This window comes from Lethenteron reissneri, chromosome 64 (genome assembly GCF_015708825.2).
Source record: "Lethenteron reissneri isolate LAM-NWPU_2019-01 chromosome 64, ASM1570882v1, whole genome shotgun sequence".
Classification (NCBI taxonomy): Eukaryota; Metazoa; Chordata; class Hyperoartia; order Petromyzontiformes; family Petromyzontidae; genus Lethenteron; species Lethenteron reissneri.
This window is the reverse complement of record NC_083842.1, coordinates 1,267,935-1,289,212: the sequence shown is the minus strand read 5'-3', so window position 1 is coordinate 1,289,212 and position 21,278 is coordinate 1,267,935. Positions and strand designations below refer to the sequence as shown.

General features: G+C 41.6%; 1 protein-coding gene across 1 annotated transcript in view; it reads right to left on the bottom strand.

Annotated features, from left to right (window-relative positions):
- The window catches only part of LOC133359281 (uncharacterized), a 74,025-nt gene that overhangs the window by 11,630 nt on the left and 41,117 nt on the right, over positions 1-21,278 (bottom strand). The window contains exons 17-33 of the mRNA XM_061577771.1: positions 19,726-19,895; positions 18,216-18,289; positions 16,142-16,178; positions 15,331-15,397; positions 13,473-13,588; positions 11,583-11,693; positions 10,162-10,284; positions 9,055-9,172; positions 8,702-8,877; positions 7,461-7,548; positions 6,830-6,956; positions 5,853-5,906; positions 3,424-3,465; positions 2,395-2,425; positions 2,189-2,255; positions 1,392-1,510; positions 469-579 (exon numbers count right to left, since the gene is read on the bottom strand). Of these exons, the coding sequence (XP_061433755.1) occupies positions 469-579; positions 1,392-1,510; positions 2,189-2,255; positions 2,395-2,425; positions 3,424-3,465; positions 5,853-5,906; positions 6,830-6,956; positions 7,461-7,548; positions 8,702-8,877; positions 9,055-9,172; positions 10,162-10,284; positions 11,583-11,693; positions 13,473-13,588; positions 15,331-15,397; positions 16,142-16,178; positions 18,216-18,289; positions 19,726-19,895 (1,631 nt within the window). The remainder of the gene's footprint in view (positions 1-468; positions 580-1,391; positions 1,511-2,188; positions 2,256-2,394; positions 2,426-3,423; positions 3,466-5,852; positions 5,907-6,829; positions 6,957-7,460; positions 7,549-8,701; positions 8,878-9,054; positions 9,173-10,161; positions 10,285-11,582; positions 11,694-13,472; positions 13,589-15,330; positions 15,398-16,141; positions 16,179-18,215; positions 18,290-19,725; positions 19,896-21,278) is intronic.

The window sequence follows — 21,278 nt, the reverse complement described above, 5'->3', positions numbered from 1 at the left end:
GGCCAAAGGAAGAGGCTGGTGACCAAGCGGCAGCCAAAGTAGAAAATGCACCACAGAGGATGACTACTGTGGAGGTGGAGCAATAGCATTAGTCCATGTGCAGGAGTGACATGCATCATAGGACCATGAGGGAAGGTGGAGTCTTGGGAAGGCCTTCAGCAGTGGACAGATGGTGATTGAAGAAAAGTATGACTGACTTGTGTTTAGGAAAGTACTATAATGGCAATTGGTATTTCCACTACACACAGACAACAAGACATAATTACTTATAGACTTGCAACATTAAAAATATATACTTTCAATAATAAAGTTACCATATTTTGTTGCTATGAAACTTTGCAGCTCCAAAACACTGAACCAGGCTGAGCATCCACAATTCACTTTGAAGACAGTCACCCCCAAGGCCACGAGTTGGAGACTAAAGGACTAAAAGCAAGCCTGCTCCTTGTCGAAGCAGCTGGCACTCACCCTGCTCTGCAGCTGTCATGGTCATGACCTCCAGAATGAGCTTTGTCACCGTGTGCAGGGCAAACTCCGAGCCGTCCGAGCACGGAGACTTCCTGATCTTCTCAAACAGCTCTGTGAGAACGAGACGTCTTAGGAATACCAAACACGACGTGTGATTGTTGTTCTATAAACTGAGTACCGCATAAGATATCTGACGTATGATCATATGCAGCAAGATTACCAACCCCTCAACAAATATGTGTTTTAGAAATAATTGCAACTGCACATTGTTGATCACTTCCATGCATTTTCCATAACCTTCCATTGTAATAACATATACCTCTTAGTAAGTCTACTGAAAAATTAAAAATAGTTGTTTTTACCATTACAGGCAGTCCTCGGGTTACGGAAGACCAACTTACGTTACCCGGGGACTTCCTGTATTTATCATTACATTGTTTTATCCTGATACATTAAAAAAATACTGAATGCTAAATTTACCATATGATGTGTGGTGCTAAATTGAATACAATCAAGTGTTATTCAGATGATAAGAATTGGTATTTCATAAAATTACTCTTGAATTATTTTATTCCGCAAGACTGAACGGTCAGTAAAGTATAATACATGTGTACATTAATTAACTAATACTATGTTTAGTGATAATTTTGTTGATACATTATACCATGTAATGTGTCAACTAAACATTATTTGCTCTATTATGAACAAAATAAGAAGAGTGTTAATTAAATGTCACCATTTGACTTAAGCAGACATCACAGTTAGTTAATACGTTGTCAGGGAACAACTTTCTAGTAATGATGGGAAACAATTATTTGTAACTCTCACAAGCAATTACAATTATGTTTAATGTGCGAATAAGATTAAATCCTGAACACATTCGCTAGTACAGGCGCACAGTCACATATATATAATCCACACACCTGGGCCACCAGCCTTGACAAAGAATGTCTTTAGGGCAACTCTCTCCTCCACGTTTACATTTGCAATTGTCAGTGTCTCATGCAGACTGGTCAAGATGTGCACTGCAGAGTCGTCAAAGCTGAAAATACATGTACATCATGACTGCAATTGTAAATAACACTCCAAAAACATAATCTTTTTACGTTTCCTCAGACAAAACGTGACAACTTATAATAATTTACAGGTGGGTGAAGTTTATGATATTTGTGATTTTTAGCAGGTATGTTTTCTTGTGGGAGGCAGGTGCAGTTTATGAAGAAAACGCATACAGAGGCTGCTTCATGCTGTTAAATTTTAACGGCAATTAGTCACCTTGACATTTCAAAACGGTTCCCCTTAACAGTACCATACATTTATAAAGCACAACTGCAAACCATTCACATGGTATGTCCGAATCCAATTTTACAACTGGGTAAACATGTTTTGTGGTGGTTGTGATTGAGTTGCTGTTAAGTGTTGAACTAGATGCTGATTAATTTACTGGTGACTTTTATTTTATTGCTTTAGTTAGAAAAAAATTTGGTTTGTAATTGCTACATCGTGAATTTGATATTTACAGCATAGTATACAAGGTACAATTGGAAACTCTGCCCATAAGAACCTCTCTAAATGAAGTCTTCCTATACCCTTCTAGTCACTGCATGCACATACTCTTACTGAATTAATGTATTGCTCAAGATTGAAACTGCTCAGAGCTATATTAATATCTGACAGCTTGAGGACACAGTGACTGGAACAAAAAAATCATACAGCATACCGGGATCGCTTCCTCAAGTCATTCACAACTCGTGCCATTTCATTCATTTTGTTCTTCATTTCTGTTTCTGTTTATGGATGAAATTACAACAGAAAAGCAATGGCTGTCAGCAAAACACGTCTGGTCACTGTAGCATGCTGTATTCGTGTTGATCACCTTCAAACAAAACATCTGCTGATATGACGCATCAACGACTGTAAAGATACCTTGTGATTCTTTGCCCAGGGCTTCCAAAAGCTAAAGAGAGACAACACACGTATTCGTGTTAATAGAGAACCAATGCATTGAATCCACACAACAAGATATCGTTTTTATAGCGCGTCATTCATACACACTTCCTGTACCGTGTTCTCCTCGTGAGCCAGAGTATGGCACCACCTCAACGCCCACGGGAAGGGAATTTCACTACAATTGTGAGATCCACGAACCCTTGCCTCTACAGTGCTATATTGCAGGCATGAGCCACCACTGCCCGGTGGAGACAACTTTTAAATATGAAAAAAAAATTCGGAATAGGTTGAACATAGGCTATTTTCTAGCTATTTTTAATCTCGATAAAAAATTTTTCCAAGGTATCCAACTGCCAAAACATCTTGGTTTACCTTTAGAAAACTCCCTTATCTAGATTGAACAAAGATGTAAAGTCAGCTCTGTTGAACCTCTTGAAATAATGTAAAATTGTAATGCTTTCTTCCAACTTATGAATTGTGTATTGTAATTAATGATTTACATCGGATATCTTCCCTTTGAATAAACATTTTTCTATCTACCCAGAAAACGTGAATGTCCAAATCCCTGTAGAATGCAAGAATATTAATAATTTAATGTTTCCCTACTGTAGAATATGAGAATAGTAAAACTCCACAAGTGCCACTGGCAAAGAATAAGAAGATAAAAACGCAGTGTCACTGCAGTCGCACCATGTATAATGCTAAACAAGTGATTTGGTGATACTGCATTAGCAGTGGTGTACAAGCACAACTAACAATCACTCAACACATTCGTCAATAACACTGCATTAAAAGGGAAAAAATATATAATAGATGACATTTCTGATAAAATGGCCCTGCATAGTACATATTTCCTGAAGTATCTTCATTTTGGCATATGTGCAATGAAGAATAATTTCGTGCTGTATCGTGCAATAGAGCACTAGTATATTACTATGGTGTGTCACGTCTATAGAACACTAGAATGCCAAATAGAGAGTTGAGTAGTGGTGAAGCAGCACAGACCTCTGAAGGCAGCTCCTCCACCGTCTCCATGAGTGCGGCCGTCTGTGAAAAAACGACAATGTAATGTGAACCTGGATATACCACCACCATACATCAATATGTTATTCCTCTTGTAATGAAACACTTAGCAATAAAATTTACATCATCGCCAGTACCGCTAATGAGACAACATTTATCCATCATCTCCATCCATCGACTACGCTTCGTAGTTGCGATAAGGTTTGTCCTGACAGTGCCCCATCAACTGGCTTCAAGTCTTCTCTGTGGTCACCACCTCTAGGTTCCACTGCAATTATATTCTTGGTAACCTTCCCTCCTCCATTTTAGACACAAGTCCTATCAAATGTCACATTTTCCTAACTACATCTACTTCACATTTTTCCCACGTTCAATCATGAACTTTCTAGAGGCTTACCCTATCCCATAGGATTCCTAACATTCTCGGTATGCACCCTTCATATTTTAATGTTGCTTTGATGAAGGATAAGTCTCGGACCCACACGGAAAACAGAGACATCACCCTTGCCTCAAACACCGTCTCAACTTTCGATCTCTCTACTATTCGAAAGTGGTTTGTGTGGTCCGCACTCTCACTTCTGACCGACACCTGTGATACAGGAGCATGGGACCCATCGCTAGCCACTGCCATAAGCTCCATGCTAGAGAAGCTCACGTTAAGAGCCCAGTGTCAGACTTGGCGCCCATCACTGCCCAGAGCTGCACTACCCCAGCCAAGTTCCCTGTGAGCAAACCTGCACTGACTGCACACTCCACGTCTCCCAGGTTTAAATCATCCATTGTGAGCCTTCAATGGTTTTCTATCTGCTCTTCGTGGGTTTAATGAATGCATAAAGTACCATGATGCTGAAAGAAGTTGGAGAATATATCTGCTTAATAATGGTTCTCACTTCAAACCACACTGATGTTTCTCATAGTAATATACATGTCTTACAACCTAGCAGTTCCGATAGTGTTTTCTTCACATAGATCAGATGCTTGCTTACATTTTATAAACAAATCTAAAGCATCTCTGTATATTTCTATCTCAATAAAGTTATCCATAGAGTTTCATTTCCATTTTCGAATTTAATGGAATGACAATGGTCCTTTCTAATTCTGGGGAAACTGCTCCCTGTTCCTGGCATCTGTCAGCATCTCGTCAGTACTAACACGCCCTCCTGCTCTTGCTTGGTTTTAGCTGTTTCATTTAAATTTCAATCTTTCTATGGTTTCTCTTTCTCTTCAAAATTCTATATCTTTTGAAAGTGACCTCTGCTATTGCCTGATGCTCTCAGTGAATCAGTTGAGTCTCGTAATTCCTCCTTATTCAAGTTACAAAACCAAACTCTTCGTCACCTCCAGCACTTCCTTTGTGAGCACGCTCTGCTATACGTAGTTGATTCTAAATATACCCTCTTTGCGCTTCTCTGGTCAAAAAAGTGGATAACCACAGTGTAGAGAACATATTTTTCCTATCTCTCTTCTTATTATCATTTTGCATTCCCTCTGCCTGCTTTTGCCAATATTCAGTTCCATCCTGAGCCAGTCTCTCACAATTTTTTTGTTATTTCGCCTGTATGCCCTCCCGCTCTTCCTGAGTAGCATCTAAAGCAATGAAACAAAGGTGGTCGGGCATGGTGCTGGCCACCCACCTCGTGTACTGTGCCGGCCTTCATAGGTGCTGGCTAACAACCCCTTGCCCTAATAGTATGTTAAGGCTATACAGGTGTTCTTTGTCTTTGTGTACACATGCATACAATAAAAATGTACATAACATGTATCCTACTATGGTGAGACTGAGTCTCTGACACCAATTTCAGCTATCTCCCTTCTGTTAGTCTATTCAGTGTTTTTTGGGGGATTTATAGCTTGTGCCCAAGTTAAATATAATACATGTTGTCAAACAGTAATTACTGTACGAACGTGTGTTGTGGCATCTGGGTCCAACAAATAGTTCCCATGCTCAATAATGCTGTGATGCCTCCATTTGTCGTCCTGAGTCACTTGAGGAAATTCCATGTTGCTATGATGGAGACCAGTCTATGCAGAGGACACCTGCAGCTGAATTCTCATCTCATGCCACCAGGTGGTGCTCGTGTTATTTGCCTCCGAAGGAACCCTGCTGATCTGTATCGCTTCTACTTTCTTACATGGTATATCCCATCAGTGTACATTTTGGTTCATACATGTAAGCGACTTTCTGTTGTTTTTAAATATTACACCTACAAATTAAACCGGGATCTGAATCCTTCAGGTAAAAAGGCTTGCATAACTGGGATACTGGAACGTTTGGAAGGAATGTCTGTCGCAAATGCTTAGTGCTTTAGTGGACAATACCTGTAGCTGTAGCCATGGAAAAGCACACGTTGCTTTATGATTATCTTGTATTGTACTGTGAGATCATGCGCCCATTGTTGTACTGTACTCACCTCTCGAACAGCTTTTTCCACATCCTCATCGGATCCACCAGCAGCTGTGGAGGGCTAAGAAAATGACAGTGTATGTAAGTTATAGTTCACCTCTCCATCAGCCATTATTCATTTAGATTTATCGTTTATGTATGATTCAGCTGAACATTCATGCATGCACCAAATTTTACACAATGTAAATTAATCATCGGTTAAAATCCCATTCAATAACATCTCCTGTGATCTACCCTCAAATGCTTATCAATAACACACATTCCAGTCCGGTCTCTGTGAAGTCAGTAGTTTTTTTCTTGCATGATGAGACAATGTTGGCCACAAAAGCAGGCCAGGGCTTGTTCCAAATGGACCACAATTACATGCAACTCATAGATGCAATGCAGGTTGCAGGAAAATACTGTTATATAGTGTGATCTCATTGGGTTCTTACATTGACTTAAAATAAAACAATAATTTAGCAGCATTGAAGCATAACATAGGAGCTCTTTATAAATGGGGAAAAAGCCCATCAGTTTGAGAATTTAAATGCCCTGGTTCACAAGCAATGTCAACTTGTCAACCTTATTTGAGTTCATCAGTACAATATTATTGTCAGGTGGCATGGTGAATTGAAGCTTTGACCAAGTGATTAGAGGACCCATCAGCCTGACTCTCACAGTGAGCCCACAAAATACAATTCATGCCCTAATTAAGCTCCAACTCATTCTATCTCTCTGGGGTTGATAAAATTGGTACTACTTTGTTGACAATAGTGGATAGACTAACCCCCACCATGGGAATGTGGCACTTCCACGCCACGAAAGCGCAAAAACATAGGGAAAATGACTCCATCTACTCCTGCGCAATTGGATGTGATTTAACAGTTGCTTGTGCACAGTGATGGAGTGCGACAGCCTGGCAGGCCGAGTCCTGGGTATTCGCCACACAGCACAGGCTCATGGGCCGAACGCCACCCCCATATGCAGCCATGAGCAGCTCACCCCATGGTACTTGCGGTGCACTTTGAGGACATCGAGGGGGCTGAGGAAGCTGCGCTGGCCCACGGGAGTCTTCCCCTCCCTGGCAGGAACGATGGTTGGGCTGACGCCATCCAGCGACGCTGCGTACCTTCAAAACGGAAGATTAACTTCATCACATTGGTCTATCACCTTATGGCACTTTGCTAATCAAAGAAGCTTTGTTAAATTAATATTCATGCAATTGTCTCAAAGTCAGTGTGGGATGGTGAGGTGGAGTTCAGATATCACTTCGTCATGGATGTTAACCATGGCCACGAATCGAACTCTGATTGGAGGATTCATAGTTAAGTGCCGCACCCACTGCACCAACGCTCCAAGCAGCAGGGATATAAAGCTACATAATCATTGTTGTACAAGCTTAATACTTGGAGAACAGCTTAAGCAGTGCAGAGTGGAGCTTCGCCTCAAACTCCATAGTCACTGCATCAGCAGCACCAGTTCAACCGGTAACACTTGCGAGCATGAGCAGAGGGTAACTTAGCCAGGTATTAGATATATAGTAATAAGCACAGCTACTATAACAACTTAGGGAGGCCTTGGTGCTGTGTAATTTGATTGTGACAGCACTGTCCTGCAGGAGCTGTACATGTACCTGCTGTAGTGTGTGATGGAGATGTAGTCATAGGGCAGCCCATAGTCACTGTTGCTGTCTTCCATGCGGTTGAACTGACACAGATCATCTGCAAGTACAAAGACAGTGCTCACTTTACTGACACCGACATGGAAACAATGCTGCAATAGGGTGTACTAACTATTTTTTATTTTACCAGGTAAGGCCCACTGAGCTATATAGCTCTTTTTCAGAAGCGTCCTGGAAACAAATGATAGCTCAATGAAGTGGCGTATCACATGGAAATGTATAGCAGCCAAATAGTTCAAACATGTTTCTAAATGTTGAGAGAAAAACCCGACGACCCGGAGAAAAATTATGCTACCACAGGGAGAACATGAAAACTCAAAATATCCAGGCGTCAGGGTTGGGATGAAACCCACGACCTATATACCAGGCGAGGCAGATAACATCTCACCCTTAACTTAAATAAACTGACTGGCTTGCCCAGCACACAGCACTTGGAAGGAAGTGCAAGTGTTTGTTTACTTGTTCATCACTGGTGTTCCGAATTAAAGTCACAGTGTCTCCAAGCTCATACAAGCGAGAGGACGGTGCTCATTCCGATTGACTGCCCTGTGGAAATTGTATGTTCTCATGGCATGATCAGACTTTTCATAGGATAAACACTGTTGACTACCCTTAGGTGGTACATATATATTATCAACCCCAGAGGGATGATGAACTGAGTTGACCGCTAACCAGGATTTAACTCTTTACCTTACGATTGTGAAATCAATGCATGGTTACAAAGAGCTACACAAACACTGCTTACTCTGCAGTTGTCCATTTTCAGACAAGACAAATTACGTTTGCATGAACAATCTCTATCAATTAAAGTATTTTTCTCGTGATGACTTAACCATTTAAAAGCTACCAATTTCACAAATGTCTACATCTATTTTAATCAAAATCGATTTTCACCCATTTTGTGAAAACGTTCTCTGAGATTGAATGTCTGTGCGAACCATTACTCATAAACGTTTCCCAACCTGAAGTGATTCCTTTCCCACCTACATAACTTGACAAGCCTCTCCTGAGAGATATCAGGAGAATCATAGCATCAATATCCACAAGCACAACAGTCAGTGTGCTGTACAAGAAGTTGAAAATCTTTAACGTGCCTAAATTAAGAATTAAGCCACCTCCAGTTTCCCCATCTCTCAGCATGCATCTCACTGCCGCTGGCAAAAGCCACGAATGCATCGCGTCAAGGAACGTACCCTCCTTGATGTTGTCCTCTTTGATGTGGACGTGCTGGTCACGGTCATGCCTGCAGTGCTCGTGGTGGTAGCCGAGCGCGTGCATGAGCTCGTGCAGAACTGTGCCTTTCTCCACCTTCCCAGGCTCCAGGGACACAGACTGGGCCCCTCCCTTCTTGCCCAGGAACGACCAGCTCCTGCTCACACAGCACCCGGCATTCAGCAGAAAACCAAAAACATTAAACATGGATACTACAGAGACAGAAAATGCAGAAATGATGTAATCAAAAAGGAGATACATCTCTCTTGACCTGCCCTAACCCAAACCAGGATGAAGAGGAGTCTCTGTGATGCTTCTCACTGGAGCTGCTCACCCGCCCAATGCCTGGAAGTTGATGTAGTCATCGGCACGCTTCCTCGGAATGAAGCGCACGCAGGTCTTCTCGTTAAACTCCTGGATGGCTTGCTCGATCACATCCCGGTCCTTGGCAGCTGCCATTCAAAAACATGCATAGCAAATATTTATAATGTAGCAAGTAATATTGACCATTCATTGTGTACTGCCGGATAATCATGGTTGCATTTTAGAATGAGGTAAACACAATGACACACTTCAGGAAATTCATTTTAGCAATATGAACCATGGTGAATGTAACCCCACTGCTAGTGCCACGGTGGCAAAATGGTTAACTACCTCGCCTGGTATACATGATATTGTGGGTTTGATCCTAACCCTGACACCTGTATATTTGGAATTTGCATGTCTCTCTCCCTGTGGTCGTGTGGATTTTTCTCTGGGTCCTCTGGTTTTTCATTCACATTAATAAACGTGTTTTAAAGTATTTGGCTGCTATAAAAATGTCGACAAAGCCACTTTATTGAGCTATCATTTGTGGCCAGGTCACGTCTGAAAAATAACTATATAGCTCAGTGAGCCTTACCTGGTAAAATAAAAAAAATAGTAAATTGCTTTTTATATCCGAGATAACATTATGCATGCTTGTTCACGGGGTTGATTGATGACGCTTCTGCCATGTGCAGACAACATCCTATAGATGGAGCCAGCAAGCTGCAAGCCAGCTGAGTGAGCAGCACACGCAACCGCAGGTCAAATGCCAAGTCCCTTCTCGAGGAAAAGCAATGTTTATAGGCGTAGTAAGTTTAATATTTTCTGCCTCGTCAACAATGCCTACAACTATTGTATTTTACTTAATGTGGTCAAGTCGAGTGCAGACTATTTGGCAGATGTGGTCTAATTAAACCACTCAAGTGCACAGCTCACCGTGCAATACAGGGGTTGTATGATTGCTGAACATGGCAATACAGGGGTTGTATGATTGCAGGTTAATTCGTGACCCAGGTTAATATTACAGTCCTGTGTCTGTACTGTCATTGGAAAAGGGAGCCCAAATGTCAATGTGTAAGTGATGGGTGAATAATGCACAGAAACCAAATTTGGCGGCAGACAGAGCAGTTCTTACGGAAAGCGATGGAGATGTTGTAGGGGATGCGAACTTTTCCGTCCGGTTGTTTGGGCCAATCCACGACTTTCTGTGACAGATCTCCAGCAATGTCGCCTGTTCTCATCCCATCTTCCCCTGCACCTGAAATAGGGGAGAGAAAATAGAGAGTGCAGGCATCAGCATACCTTCCAATAAAGCTTTACTTTCCTCTACAGAATGCAAAGTCAACATGAATTAATCTGAGGAGCACTTAGCCTATATCCAGAGAAACTAGGACACATTATGAAGTAAAAGTACCACACATTTCATTGAATCTAAAAATAGTATAAATTTAATTATGCAAGTTACTTAGTTTAAATTAATTTGGCATTTCATGTTCAAAATAGCAAAGCATTTCAAACATTTCAGAAAATTGTAGAAAGGAATGTTTATAAAAAATGTATTTGAAGAGTTTATGATTATGAGTAAAACATTTCGTTTTAAAATCAGTATAACAACATTCGTTTTTTTTTTTAAGTGTAGTGAATAATATAAAATGCATTCTCTTTAAATCATGCAAAGCCCTATGAAGCACATGGCCAGTGTTCAGTGCAAGGAGACAAGGATAGAGGCCACCTTCAGTGACCAAATGAGTTTGATATTTAGCGTTGTCATTCTTGGTGACTTGTACAATCTTCAGACGGCAATCACATACTCTTTCTGTTTAGATTGGTCTGTAACTGTGCCTTAGGATGATTTTGTGAAATTACACACTAATCTGAGATAGCTGAGAGGAAATGTATATCATGTTTTGTATTTGCTGTTTTGCCCAAATGCAAGGATCAAATGCAAATCACTAATGTTAACTTCAATTATAAAAAAAAAATGGGCCTGGGCAGGATACATCACTGGAATAGACAACAGTGGATGCACAAGATTAGTAAGGAAATGGCAACTAAAGAAGAGAATAGAACCAAGAGAATGCCCACCATGGAGGTGGAGCAATGAGATGAGTTCACATCTAAGAGATTGAAAGTGGCATCGCAGGACTAAGAGGGATGGCTTGGACATGGAGAGGTCTTCATCCAAGTGGACCGGCTGATGATGCTTAAGCAAGTCACTTGTATCATGTACTTATGAAGGCCTGTAAACTGCTCCTAGACTTCATGTTCCCTGATCCATAAGAACTTTTCTCGTGAAGTGCCTCAAATCTATTAAACTGGCATAGTGTCACAGGTTTCCCCGTGTTTCTGCCGAGACCGACTGAAGCCACCAAGATCTCCTGCTTCTCAATCCTTGTAAAAACTGTGAAACTTTACACATGAAACACTTATGCTCACATCTACAACCTCATACACGCTTATAATATGGTGTGCTAGACCATAGCCAATGTGAAGTCTCTGTACTGCTAGCGAGCAAAGCATGAGAGTTAGCTGATGAGGGCGTACAGCAGTCCTTACCTTTTCCTCCAGTGTGCATTGACATGGCGTTGGAGACCTTTGACAGCATGTCCAGCAGCGCGGTGCGCACCTCTCTTTTCTTGGGCGCATCCATGATGCGGACGAGCAGATCTAAGAGAACACGCGTCAAACATTATCCATTATGCGCGCAACTCACATTTTTGCACAACTTCTATTTCTGCTTTCTACTGCGGAATTAAGAGATACATTTGCATTAAGGAACTTCATAAAGCCATTGACCACCATGGCTATGTGCTCAGTGGCAGAGCCAGAATTTCCAGGTAGGGGTGGTAACCCCTCCAGCAATGAAAAATTATAGGAGTTGTTAGTAAGTAAGGACTTGTCCCTTGCTTTTAATTCGACGCGTGTGCGGCGATGGCGCATAGCCTGGAAGTATGACATGATTTGATCGTGATCGGCATCGCGCTCGCTGAAGGTATGCCTTCAGGGAAGTCATGTACTGTTTATGCAACTGTGCACAATTCTGAGTCACTTATGACTGCTTTGCAGTTGCTTATTTCCAATTATGGACTCAGACTATTGTCCATCATCTCATAGAGTTCCTGGCACGTAATAATATGCTACACAGTGGCAGTGGGGGTCGCAAAATGCCGATTTATTACTAACTAGCTTTACTACCCGGCTTCGCCTGAGACTTGGATTCTTGTCTTCGATTAATACACTGCCTACGCCGCGGGGGGTGGGGGGGGATGCGTGACGTCAGCAGGCACACAGCGTGACGCTGCCGCATGCGGGTGACATCACAGATGTGACGTCACCGCTCCCTTGCCGTGCAATATACAGTATATCCATTATTGCGCCCCCCCGCCCCCCAAAATAAAAAAGTATATTTTTTTACGTTTAGCATTGTGTACAGTCTGGAAGCTACCCACATGCCAAATTTCAAGTTTGTAGCATGTTGGGAAGTATGCTAAATGATTTAGGCAACTCAGGAAGGGAATGACGTGAGAGCTGAAAATTGTCTCGTTCCCTTAGAATTTCCAGACAGCATAAGCTGTGCAAATTTCATGACGTCAGAGTTTAGCGTTTGAGATTTTTTGCTGCTTCACACAAACAGGTGTATTTTCTGCTTTATATTTAAGAGCGAGCTGAAAATAGTCGCGTTGACTTAGAAAATCGAGACAGCTATGCTGCGCATTTGTGCGGGATACACGCCTACGCGGAGGGTTGGTGGGGGGGATGTGTGACGTCAGCAGGCACACTGCGTAACGCTGCCGCATGCGGGTGACATCACAGATGTGACGTCACCGCTCGCTTGCCGTGCAATATATTTCATACATTATTGCGCCCCCCCCCCCCCCCCCCCCAAATACAAAAGTCTATTTTTATACTTTTTGCATTGTGTACAGTCTGGAAGCTACCCACATGCCAAATTTAAAGTTTGTTGCATGTCGGGAAGTATACTAAACATTTCGAACAGACAAACATATTCACACATTTCCCATTTATATATATATATATAAACCCCAATGATCCGATCTAAATCAGGGATTTCAATTAGATCATTGGGGGGGCAGTGCCACCCCTTCCCCACCCCCACTGGCTCCACCAGTGTATGTGCTGCCTAAAGGCTTGATGTGTTAATGTTGTATGTGTGCTGCTTGTAGTGAGCCTATGTCTATGTAACTGCTCTCCTACAGGAATGATTGTCAGTCATGTCATCGCCATCACAAGTGTACACAAGTGTACACATGCCAAGTGCACGCATGCCAAGAGTGCACGCGACAAGTGCACGCATGATAAATATACACATGACAAGTGTACACATGATGACAGTACACTTGTCAAGTGTACACATAAGTGTGCGCATTAGTGTACACATCACAAGTCTGCACGTGGAAAGTGTACGCATGCTAAGTGTACACATACGTCCGCCTCCATGCTCCTTGAAAGCTAGGTGCAGGGCTGCCTCCTCCTCCTCGGAGCACTTGGCTGTCAGGATGTCAAGCAGGCACTGCAGGGCTGTGATTGTAGACTCGTCGAAGCTGTAAATGAACAGGAAAAGTAAACAACAATGTTTACAATACTTGCAAACAGCAGTGCACAGCAGTGATAGCTGTGAATATCTACTAAACCCTGGCTCATTAGCATGCATTACCTTAAAAGGAGACAAGGTGGATTAGTGCAAATTCAACGGTGACAAGAAATCCTTATTAAAAGGATAGAGTAGTTCTGCAGTTCACTTATATAGATGGCTCCAGAAAACAAGGTGGCAAGCCAATCCATTGATAGGTTATATTCTTTCATCTGAACATTCATGGAATCCCAGTGTTAGAGGAGTTTGAGTCATCAGATGTTTACCAACAGTCAACAAAGAGAGGGAAATATGGGGAGATCTGGATTTTTTTGTAAACTCTATGCAACCAAAACATTCTGTTTAGAGGAGGACTATGGAAGCTTCTAGGTTTGTTTAGCACTACTCCAGGTACCCAATTGATTAAGGATGTATATGATGGGACTAAAGCCTGTGTTATCCTGTGGTGTGATATGGTGCGAGATGCACCTCCGATTAGTACGATTGGCAAGACCATTTGTTATCCACAGAGTTCAACATAGTGATCGACTATGTGCTTAATACAAATATTGATGGGGTAGAGAAAAATGCAAACCCAGGAATGGAAATTGATAATTTACACCTAGCGAGGACCTCAAATGGGGAATTTCAGATTTTGGCAAATTAAAATTTTCATTCTAGAGAACTGGGGCCTCAAGTGAGCTCTCCAAACACAAAAGTAGTAAAAGGGTTTAGAATAGGAGCTCCTGCATCTCTTATCGCATGCAGGAGTAGAAAGTGGGGATTTGGGGGTAATTGTGTATCTTGGAAATATTGTAATAAGCAAAACAAAAGTGGCTGTGAGAACAAAGTCGAAAGACACCTTGCACTCGCAGGGCAATTTTTTATGAATTGAATATACCATGAAAGAGCAGAGGCCCAAGCGATGTTAATAGGTCGAATTAATTTCTGTTAATGCACGAGTCAGAGCTGGTCTCTGATAAAGCATTTAAAAATTCACGGAATTGTATCAGAGGACAAGGTAAGCAACCTGTTGGAGCAGAATGGATCAGGGAAGCAAGTGAGGATCAATCAGAAGGAGGCGCTTGCCATGGGTGGGACACGCTGTTGCTGGACGCTTGGCGTTTGTGTAACTTTTGGCTTGTGCACAGCAACCGTGATATAAAATAATTACTCCATTGAATAATAGATGTAATGCATTACAATGCATTGACATCAAGCTATAAAAATAATGATCCTGGAAAGATGCTAGAGACAGTGCGTGGCCAAGTGGTCACGAGGGATAATTACAGGAGGGACCATCGGGGATGTTCGGGATTGGCTGAGACAGTTCGAGAAGGGGGGGGGGGCGTGGCCGGGGGCGGGGCGAAGTCATGCGGGGGGGGGGGGAATATAAAGCGGCTGGGAGAGCTTGGGGCTGCCCGGGGATCGGGCTGGACTGGTACCATGCCGTCGTCGTCTTCCTGTCGTAACTGTCTTCATGTCGTCGCTACTTGGGCCCCAGTATCTGTTGTTATCCTAGCCTAAGTATCTGTTGTTATTCTAGCTCAAGTACGGTATGCTAGTCATAGCTAAGTACTGTAGGATATGAGAGGACGTTATCTGCGCGATGCACCTTAATAAATAAAGAACGAAGACAAGAAGTTGTCCGAGTCGCTACACATGTTATTCACTTGTATCTGTGTTTCTATCATCACGTCACACACTTCTCACCTGGACTGGCGTTTCACCTCTTCAATGATGTTTTTAATCATATCTGCTTTTGACTTTAGGTCCATCTCTACACAGAGTTCATCAACATATGTGTTAGTGGAACATATCACGTTAAATACACAGTGACTATTGCAAGAGTCCTTGTACAGAACACTGCATCTGCCTAACATATGGAGGTAATGAACAATAATGCAGCTTTGGTTATTTGATAAACTCATCAGAGTACTTTCCTCATGTGCTTTTCTGTTAAAATCTTGCCATTATTTACATGATATATTGTAATTAGTTTTCCGTAATCAATTGACTGAGTCAAATTCTTAGGTTTTTTCGGTAAAGTCACGTAGGTAAAATCATTAAAAAGTAAAATAAAATGAAAATAAAATAAAAATCACGTTTCGGAGGCAACACAAGCTTCCGTCTTCAGGTGGTACCGTCACAGCCACGACGGCTGTATCAAGTAAATGAGAGATTGTAGGAGCTACCACTCCGTTTATATAATGGTTGAAGATGGAGTGGTAGCTCCTACAATCTCTCATTTACTTGATACAGCCGTCGTGGCTGTGACGGTACCACCTGAAGACGGAAGCTTGTGTTGCCTCCGAAACGTCGTGATTTTTATTTTCATTTTATTTTACTTTTTAATGTTTTTACCTACGTGACTTTACCGAAAAAACCTAAGAATATGAATCATTGCAGTCACGAAAGCTTCAAATCTAGAATGACTGAGTCAAATTACATATAGAAACACTGTTTATTTTCACATTGAGTCTGGTTAAATAAACATGATGCAAGTGTTAATTTGCCATCCCACCTTTCTTTTCCTTTTCCTCTTTGAATTCTTGCTCCGTCTGCGGCAAAATTTGCGATGTAAGAAACGAGAGTTAGTGGGGAATACAGTCCCTGAGGGCAGAGCCACAACTCAGTTGTTTCACTGTGGCACACGCAGGGCAATCAACCACAGTTAGTGGGCGTCCCTCAGGACACCAGTAGTACACCTCTACTTTTCAGGCCATGCAAGCAACATTATTTGTTTAAATTAAACTACATACTGATTTTTTTTTACAAACTATTATAGCTGCTGAGCACCAGGCCTGCAAACCTATAAGGCGAATCGAGCAGATGCACAGGGCATGAATGATAGGACTGCAGGGAAGAACCAACACAACAAAAAACTATTGTAATTTTACCAGGTAAGGCCCACTGAGCTATATATATCTTTTTCAGAAGTGAGCTGGCCACAAATTATCGCCCAACTAAGTGGCTTATCATGTGGAAATTTATAGCAGCCAAATACTCTAAATGCATGTTTCTAAACAATCAAACTGGTATAATGAACCTTTTCCGTGGCTCGAGGCATAAAGGCATGACGTTCATGAGAACTGACCATTGTGGTGGTAAATGAGTGATACGAAACTGAACGATTTGTGAGAGAGTAATTGAATAATTCAGCATAGCAACATCGATAAACTGAAATGGTTTACGTGGGATTCAATCCGGCAAAGTTGGGTAGGAACTAGGAGCTCCACCGCAGAAGTGACAAGAACACAACAGCCTCAGATTAGTGCTTGTAAAGTAGGAACATGTAGTGAGAGGTGAAGGGTTTGGTGCAGAAATTAATTCGGACTCTATTAGAAGCCTCCTTACTCAGATTAGCAATGAAAATGACCCAAGGCTGATCAGTTAAATTGTTCATGCCCAATTGAATAACGTATTATGGATGAGATCAACAGTGTTAAATTACATCAGAGGAAACAGTATTGAAAGCCTTCAGTGACATAAGCACTGACGGAATTATGTTACGGTTGATAATGACCAGCTTCCTCTAAGCCCACTCAATGACTGTTTCAAGCCAGTCATAATTGATCAAGCCAGTCGTGAAGTGTCAGTGCACTGGCCAGCTAAGGAAGTTCTACTTTATGCTTGTTATTGAAATGAGTGTGGTGTACAATTATCAGCAAATGAGTTGATTAAATTGTGAGTAAAATATAAATAGTAATTTATGAAAATAAGACTGTCAGAAAAAGAATGGAGCCCTACATAATGTCAGAGCTGGTGCTAAAAGTGTCGGTCGGACTGGTTACCTTGAGCGTGTGTCATGATTGGTCAGTAAGAAACGCAGAGACCCATGCTCGCAGGTGAGGGTGAACGCTACATGATGGCAGCAGGGCAAGTGGTGCTCGGTACCCCACAATCAAAATCCTTAGAAATGTCAAGAGCCATGGTCATGGACTATATTCAACATTTTAATGATTGACCTCCAGAAATAAGTCACGTAAGCTGACAAGTCACCTGTAGAATGTGCTTTCTGCGAGCCATGTTGATGATCATGAAGAAGCGAAAATGTCTCTAGGTGATGGTTGATTACAGACTATCACTTTGCAGAGTAATGCAGTCAGGGCAATATGACGGTATATTCTCATACACGAAGGACTTTTATATTTTGGAATTGGCAAGACCTGAGCTACCTTCCAAGTTGATGATGCCATGTGTGGGAGCTATATTAGAGCTAACTGCTCCAAGTTCTGGGGCACATCAGATTTGACTTGATGTCATGTCACAATATTACAACTCTAAATATGTAATGCAGAATATAATAAAACGTGTTATATTTCTAGGATCTGTTGTATTTATCTTAATATTTGATTAAAAATTGTATATATATTAGTCAATCAGGCAAAGTGGTACCTATTTTAATGACCCTGCAAGATTTATGGGCTGAATCAACATCGCACCAAGATTTGAAATTGTGAGCGCCTTCTGATTTTGTGTTGAGTGCTTTGTCAGTGTTACCTGGATTCATGATACAATTGTTTTATTTACAAGAACATAAATGTTTACACAAGCAAACAAAGAGCTGCGCTCAAGTTCATGGCACCATTGCTCACCTTCTTTCTCCAGGCACCAATCAGGTTGTCCAAGGGCTCGGTTCTGCCTCCAGCGCCCTCCTGCCCAGCGCCAGCTGCACCACCCAGCACACAGCAGTGAGCAGGCACGCAATGGTGCATAGATCCACCCAGTTGGATTGATTCTTACGCTCACGATACACGCACACACGTGTGTTGAACAGCTGATTATTTACAAATGATGCAGAATATATGGCAATGTACTTTTAGGATCGTAGAACAAATGAGACAGATGGTTCGAAAGAGGCAGAACAAATAAGTAAGTGTAAAACAAGACAATATAGAGACAAATAAATATGAATTCTTAAATGGATTCATGAGCATAATTTTTAATGCTTAAATACTTTTAAAATATTTACAACTATGCCTATTAGGTGAAATAATTGCATAATATAGAATAGTTTCAAACGATATAGTGGTTCATAAGAGATTTTTTTTTGTAAATGTTGTGGCTTGGCTCTCCAACACACTGGTGTGCTGTACTAGCGACGAATTGGTATGTTCTGTTTATGTGACAACCCTTACTAATTAGCTGTGTCGGGTGGTGGCGGGTTTTAACAATACATTTATATATTTACGCGATCGAACACAAAAAAACCCCTCTATTATGGATGATATTGGTCGCGAAAGCCTACGTGTTAAACTATATAGTGGTTGATTCATAATAATTTCAACTCGTAAGGCGCATTATATTCGCTCACTCTCGAAGAAGGAATGACTCGGATGCGCAAGAAAGCACAGACAGGTGGGAAGGCCGGCAGGTGGTGAGCGGGCGCCAAAAATTGCCCACGCTCTTTAGTCCCCTACATATTAATATGTTTTCGACCAATTAATGAGTGCTTAGATATGGGAGGAAACCAAGCACCCAGAGAAACGTTACTCCCTCGCCTGGTATGTAGGGAATCGTGTGTTCAATCCCGACCCTGACGCCTGTATATTTGGAGTTACCATGTCCTCCCCATGGTGGCATGGATTTGTCCCCGAGTCCTCCGGTTTTTATCTCCACATTTAGAAACATGCGTTGTTGTTAGAAATATCCACATAAGCTACATCGTTGAGCTATGATTTGTGGCCAAGTTGCTTTTGAAAAAGAGCTGTATAACTCAGTGGTCCGTATTTGGTAAAATAAAAATAGTTTATAGGTGTTTCATGTCACAAAATAACATGTGAGGATTTTACAAAGGACTTCAAACCCTAATTACAATAGAAACACTGCTGAAACTGCATTTACCATTGTATTATTGCCAGTTCCCCAGTGTGCTTAGAAAAAAAGATCTATGATTTACATTTGTGTACATTATCCAATAACTCCACATTGCCCTTTCTTTGAAGAACAGAGATACATGAGTCAGTGTTACTATGATGCTAAGATCAAATTTACGTCTTGTGTTATACAATAACGTATTGTGACACGAGTGTTGATGCAAACAACACAAAGCAAGTGTACACGGGTAGGCACACTGTATCCGGCGCAGTGACTCGGCAAACGCACCCGGGGAAGGTTTTGTCTCTGGAGCCGGGAGCTCAGCGTCGTGGCCATACAGCTTCTGCACCTTGACCACGTCACAGGGGCTCAGGGCGTTGCCGTGCCCCATGTGCAGCATGAGGAGCGGGTTCTTGGGGATGATGGTCGGGTTGCGCTCGTCCACTGAGCCCGCCGTCCTGGACACAAACAAACACAGACACTCATATATGGAGCCTGCAGTCCTGGGCAAACACAGACTCGCAGTGTTCCATCGAAGCTAAACGTCGGGACAAAATAATCTGTGTAGTCATCATCGCATGCATCTGTATTTATAAAGAGTGGTCTTTTATACACACAGATGCATAAGATGATGGCGCAATGCACAAGGGACCCAATTTACATGTGGGTAAATGTTCCATTTTGTGGAAATTTTGGCAACTTTCCGAGATTATATCTCCATTACCAACGAGGCAAACAGTCGGTTCAAGATTTTTTCAAGTTGGTAATTTGCCCCTTGAACCCTGAATTCCACTTTACTTAGCAAGTGTGGATGGCAAGACACTGCAGAAATAAATAGGTTTGGGGGGAGCAATTCAGGCCCAAGTTGTTTGTTTACACCCTGAAATTTAACCAGGAGATGAAACGGATCCATTGAGACGCGTGAAACATTCTCTTTTGCAAGTGCAACCTGGGTTACTTTAAGAACAATTTAAACATAATTTTTTTTTACAAATTCAGTCTAAATTTTAAAGTTAGTTTGCTTGTCATAAAATAAAAAGTATGAAATAGAACTTTTGGAAAGGAAAGTGACAAGATGAGGCAAGTAGACGTAATGCAGAAAATTGCATAAAATGTGATATGTGAACAAAATGGCTTGGGTAATCTGGAAATATTACAACAGCTAATAAAATGTTTACAAAATATTTTATCCAGCCTATTAATCAATTCTACTTCAAACTCAGTTTTGGTTAGGATTGAATTTAGTTGCAATTGGGATGCCAAAGTGATTCCATAACTGAGTGTCAAGTGAAACTTGATACCAGATCAAACCAATTATTCACAGGAGTATGGGGTGGCAGTGTCACATCTAAGGTTGTGATGATTTAGAGCTGGATATAAGCAACACAGTTGTGGCATTAACTTATTTGTAAATGCATTGAAGACATATTTTTTCCCAATATTTCTTTCCTGCCATACACAACACACAATGTGATTCTCATTCAGCTGCCATAAACAGCAGCAGCAGGCAAGTCGTCGTTCAGCAGGAATGTCTGTGTCATCCACAACGCACTTTTGGCTACATGTTAAACAAAAAAATTCGTAACTATGCTGATCAAATGCAAGTTATATATAAACATTGTGGATACTTTAAATTTTATTTGCCCATCATGAGCTTTCTTATTGTGGATTTGACCATTCACGCTGAATGTATTGAGGTATAGTTTGCCAATCGCGCCCCTGTGGCTCAACCATTCGAAGTTGACCGTGAGAATCCTGTACAGTCTGTATCGTAAAGAGACTGTACTCTTTAACTGCTCTCTGCTCGAGGTGATGATGCCACGGAATAATACACATGCCAT